At 40.7% G+C, this 5,662-nt stretch overlaps 1 protein-coding gene across 1 annotated transcript in view; it reads right to left on the reverse strand.

Annotated features, from left to right (window-relative positions):
* The window catches only part of LOC107601140 (pre-mRNA-splicing factor ATP-dependent RNA helicase DHX15-like), a 34,300-nt gene that overhangs the window by 19,324 nt on the left and 9,314 nt on the right, over positions 1–5,662 (reverse strand). The window contains exon 6 of the mRNA XM_016293196.1: positions 956–1,123. Coding sequence (XP_016148682.1) covers positions 956–1,123 — 168 coding nt within the window. The remainder of the gene's footprint in view (positions 1–955; positions 1,124–5,662) is intronic.

Here is a 5,662-nt window from a genome sequence, read left to right on the forward strand (position 1 = left end):
TATATATATATATATATATATATATATATAGGCGGTGCAAAAAATCGAATGCGATTTTGTGTAGCTTGTCAGTGATCTACAGCTCTGTGTAGTAAATGCCGTTCCATCTGAAAGCACATGCTGGAGATTTACTACTAATCACAGAAGTGGCTTTACTGACGAGATTTGCATGAAAATCGCATTAGATATTTTATATATATATATATACACACACACACACACACACACACACACACACACACACATACATACATACATACATACATACATAAATGTTCACTACTTTTACAATCGCTACATGTACTTTTAATGGATAAGAAGTTTTACTTGAGTGGACTTTCAATGCATGGACAAAAACTGAATCCTAAAATTTGAGTTTGAAAGATGAATGACAGTCTTAAAGGCCGTTCACACAGAACGCTTCTTTGTGTCTAAAAACACGAGATGCAGCGCTCAGGAATGTTTTTTTCATCATGTTGCTGTCAAATAAAAAAGTTGCCATGCCAAGGTGCTACTGTAAACAAAAGCTCGAAACGCTTGCTCCGCGTCCGGGATCTTTTGATTGGCTCAAAGTTCTTGAACTGACATTGATGAGCGGCACTTCGCCTTGACACGGCGTCTTAAAAACGTGGTGCAATGTGCGAGAAGCTGCAAAAAATGCAAGCACAAGGGTCATACATCAGTCTAGCACGTGTTTAGATAGAACAGCAATGGAAAAGTGGTGCATTGGAATGGAAAAACACATTCAGTGTGAACGGCCCCTTATGGGTTTGGAACTTTTGTCTGTGGAATATTCTATAAAAGAATTTGAAGTATCTCTTGAACCAAACCACGTTATAGACGGACTAAAAGCAATACCCTTCTAGGAATTCTGGGTTTGTCGCAGTTTAACCCTCTCTTAAGATCTTGTGATGATCATGATGTATTGAGACACATGTACGATGTTGATCTTTACCTTTCTGCCGATGGCTCCGCTGGGTTTGCGGGGAGGAGGCGGCTCGAAGATCCTCTGCTGTTGCTGTGGTGGCAGCGTGGAGTAGAGCGGGATGATTTTGATGTCGCCAACATCAGGGCCGAGATCGTCAATCTCACGTTTGATCCGTTTGCAGGCTTCGTCGATTTCCTAGAAGGTAAAAAGACTGATGTTAGAGACCACAGACCGAGAATCAGGTGCAAAATGAACGCCTGCAGAGTACAAAAAGACATTTTTAGCAAATAAATTCAATAGAATTAACATATTAGGAACTGCAACATAATACAAGGAATAAATGCCAATGACAACTTTTTAAACAAACTAGGCTCGTTGGAAAAAATGTGTGTCCAAAAACATACCAATACATACAATTCTCTGCAGGTTTCAGCTGGAATAAACACTAGTGGCAGTAAAACACCAACTTCGTATTCATTTTCACATTAAATATGATTACAAGGCAGATTATCAGACTTATTTTTGCACAGTTCCTTGCAAATTACTATGTTATGAGCTAAAAACATTTAACATTGTGCATAATTTGTAAACTATAAAAGTCAGTCATAGAGGCTGGGATCGATATACTGATGACAGATGTTATTTTGTGCAACCTTTCCTTTTAAAAACAGGAAGCATTGGGTATGTTAATAAACAATAACAATTATTGTAATTTGCTTTCATAAGCTCCAAATCAGTGGGTTGTGTAAATCCCTCTCTTTGTCCAACTTCACCTCACATCAACTGATTTTGGATCAGCTACCCGATAAGTTCCATGTTAGCCACTTTTACAAACATCATTAACTGCTGGATCAATTCCCCCATTCTGGAAACACCAGCACCACCGAGGCTTGGGTGGTTTAGTTGCGGTACATTTGATGTGCCAGTCGTGTCAACCGAGTGAGAAAACGAACGCTGGAGTGCATGGCGTGCGTGGTGCTTGGGTAAGATCCCTATGGCTGTGCCATCAGCGGCAGTCACAAGGGCACGTGTACACTCACACGCACGCTTTATTATTCCAGATGGCAATGTAGTAGAGCTAATGTGAGATGAGAAAGCCGCAATGATGCATAACCAGGAGCAAATCACAACAGATCAGTTAAGTGAAGCTGAACGTTACAAACACTGTGGCTTGAGATCTAGAAATACATGCCAGTCGTCACAGCAAATTAGAGATCAGAGTAGCTCAAATGCATTTTAAAAAGCACATACTGTAGTGCAGACTTAAGAAGCACGACGTACTTTACAAAATAAAAAAAAAGTGTCAAAAAGTTAATCTAGACTACCATTACCAGTGTTCACTAAAATGCCTTCTCTCACAAACCAAGAGAAATATTCACTCTGACACAAATGAAGAATGCTTAGTATTTACTGCTAAGCTTTGTCTTTTCTTCATGCATGAGCACACTGCGCTCATGACAAGTGGCACGGTCCTACTGATTTGGAAGTCAAAGCTTGTACAGTACCGCCATCCTCAGGCCAAAGTGTGCACTACGACTTGAGCAGGAAAGAGATAAATGGTAAACAGTCAAGCAGTGATCTCTAGAAAAACTTCAGGCTGTTGTAATAAAGCATTTATCGATATCATGTCATTGCGACATCGAAAGACCCTAAAAGTCTTTTACTTGAGACCCTTTCATTGCGTATCTAAGCAGCCATAGCTGATCATTTACCCATAAAAGCATTAAAGCTCGTAAGCACGCTGAAATCCCAGACACGGTAGTCAATGCACGCGCCGAATCGCTCCCTGGGGCACAATATGCGCAGAAAATGGCGCCGGTGGCCATGTGCATCTTAATCAAAGCTCTGCCACAACGGAGCAGGACAAGGCAAATCTGAATGGATTGATCAAATTAGCCAAAGTATTAATAGTCCATCAGCCCTTGGGAAGTGGCAGCTGTCAGGAGGACTGCTATCCGTGCTGCCAAGGCACCGGGGAGAGAGGGACACACAGCTGTGCCAAAGCAGAAGAGCCTGCACCTGGAGCAGGACGCCAAATCGACATCCCTCGCTTCTCGCAGCGGCCACAATACAATACTGGAGGAAAATATTTTAAATGGCTGCTTTAATCTACATGCTGCAGATGCAAATGAGCTGGCACAGATCTAAAGGAGAAAACTAATCTTAATCAGTGGTAAATTAGCGCTGATTTGAACGAGCAAAGTTGAACAAATAACCGCACCGTATCAGCAAGGGTTTTTTTCTTTTTGAAAGATCGTGTGGTGTAAAACTAATTGCTGTTTGCGGAAAGCCTATAGAGTCAAGTCGTCCATTTCTTCTGCAGAGTTTCGATGCATTAGCAGGAACCAGGAAAAGATAAAGAAGCGAAAAACGAAGTGGACAAACAGTGTAAATTGCTCAACTAAAATGAGGCACCTTCATTGACCGAAAGGAGCAAACTGAGCTATTATGTGACCAGCCTAAAAACCATGTTCCTGGCCTAGATTTTAGCATATTCAATCATTCTTTAAATGGGTGAAATTATAATGGCCAACTCCACTACTGTGGTCATTAGTCTCATCACACGCTTAAGATGTGAAGCACTGCACCCTTTGAACTGCCCAAGTCCGTATGAACTCCATTAACCCAATTAAAAGCACATTAACAAGCGAATACGCATTAAAAAGCAAGATCTGCTACTACAAAGCCAAAAGATGTCCAAATAGTCAGCGTGTTAGTGCGAGTTTAAGTTGTCATTTCTTTTATGTAAACATACCAATTAAAGGGATAGTTCACCCAAAAATGAATATCCTGTTGTCATTCCATATAACGTCATGTCGTTCCAAACATTTATGACTTTCTTTTTCTGCAAATATTATCACGAGTGTTGGTAATCAAACAGTTTTGGTTTGGATGCATTTTTTGTCTATATTTTGTCCATACTGTTTGATCACCAACATTCTTTAAAGTACTGTATCTTACGTTCAACAGAAGAAAGGATTTTCATTTTTGGGTAAACTATGCCTTTAAAGGTGAAGTATGTAATATTGACAGCTACCGGTTGAAATGGGTACTGCAGTCCAAATTCAAAATATTGGAGCAAGTTGCTTCTTCCGCCGCCACCTCTTCAGACTCATCACTCATGCAGGTTGCCAGATTGAGGACTCGCAACCGGAATGAGCGAAATTGACAATGGAAGGCAACGAGCCTTACACGGCAAGTTGATGTGTTGATTTAGCTACATTTTAATATTCCTCTGGTCATAGAGCTTTTTAAATGGATGCCGAGGCTTTTTGGGTTAAGTAAAATTTGCTATTTCTGTCCCAGTTCATTTGCTGGCTTCCATGGCTGCAATACGCTGTGTTTTCAAACAACTGGCAACCTAGGGTGTCGAAATCCAATTGGGTAAACTGGCAGTGGGTGGAGTCACACAGACCAAAACAAAAACAGACATCCCAACACAGAACACGCATTGAATAACTGGCTGTACCATTGTTTTTTGAACTTAGCATGTTTCCTCTCTAAAGTTTATCTGCAAACATATAGTATTTTTACTCTTCAGTATAGTCAAAAAATACATACAGCACCTTTAAGAACGCCATATGTAGGTTGATTTTCTGTATAAACACTGATGATTTTAACGTTGCTCTGTTGCCTGACAAAAACTAAGTGCTCAACCAATGGTGTGAGTTTGGGGCAGGACTATGTGTTTGTCAGAACAATGGTAGATGGGTGAGTTTAGAACAGAATTACTTCTGAAACACTAGCAGCACAGAAAATGCACACAAACATATCAAAAGCTCAAACAGAGTCAGTCTGTTTGTGATAAAGACGAGCTCACTTGTATCCGCTGACATTCTGGACTTGATAATGATTCGTTCACAGCAAAGAGAACAATCCTGCGCATCAATAAATCTCCACTCAATTATCATTCGATGCTGGTGGAGACAGTCCAACTGCAACTTACTTGAGTTCATTCATTCTGCAGCGAGCCAGCGATCAATCTCACACCTGCAAATGAAAACGGATGTACACGACCAGACCCACTGGAGAAACTAATGACGGGAGTCTGCCGTTAATAAATAGGGTGTCAAATTATCTGATTAGGTGGATGGTGCGAAGGTATGACTTCTCTTTGCAAAGGGAAGTGAGAGACATAAATAGAGGAAGTACTATGTTCAGTTAGACTGTTTGTTCGTTTGTCTAGCCTGCTTTGAATGCAGTTTCAAATAGACTGAATTGTTGGATTACTGCAATTTGCATGATTTTTCTGGCCTCCTCATTCTCTTTATGCAAAGCATCCAAGAAAATGAAGTTAATTTTTCTTTGATCTCTGCAAAAGGAGAAAAGGGACAGAACAAATATGCGGGGAACGCTGGTGATTTTCCATCTGTGACCGTATTTATCATTTGGGTGGGTCCCTGACCCTCCACTGCGCTCAGGTGAGCATTGGTTGCAGGAGACGTAAAATAATAAATGGCTTAATTTCAGGGCTGAATCTGGGTCATTCTCTGCCATCTCTCACAGGCTTTTGCCTTTGCGCCAAGGCCAGCTGTGTTCATGGCCATTATCAATCTAAGCATTGATCTCTTCTGCACTATTTAACTGTTGTGTGTGAGGCGGCTTGAAAAATGCCACAAATGACAAATGTGGCTCATAATGAGCATCTTGAATGTGAAGTCATAAAGCCACACACACACAACCAAAATAAAGTACCCACAGTTTGTCATTCATTGTCTTCTGCAAATATATATA

Source organism: Sinocyclocheilus grahami, unplaced genomic scaffold, assembly GCF_001515645.1.
Source record: "Sinocyclocheilus grahami isolate Dianchi unplaced genomic scaffold, SAMN03320097.WGS_v1.1 scaffold300.1, whole genome shotgun sequence".
NCBI lineage: Eukaryota > Metazoa > Chordata > Actinopteri > Cypriniformes > Cyprinidae > Sinocyclocheilus > Sinocyclocheilus grahami.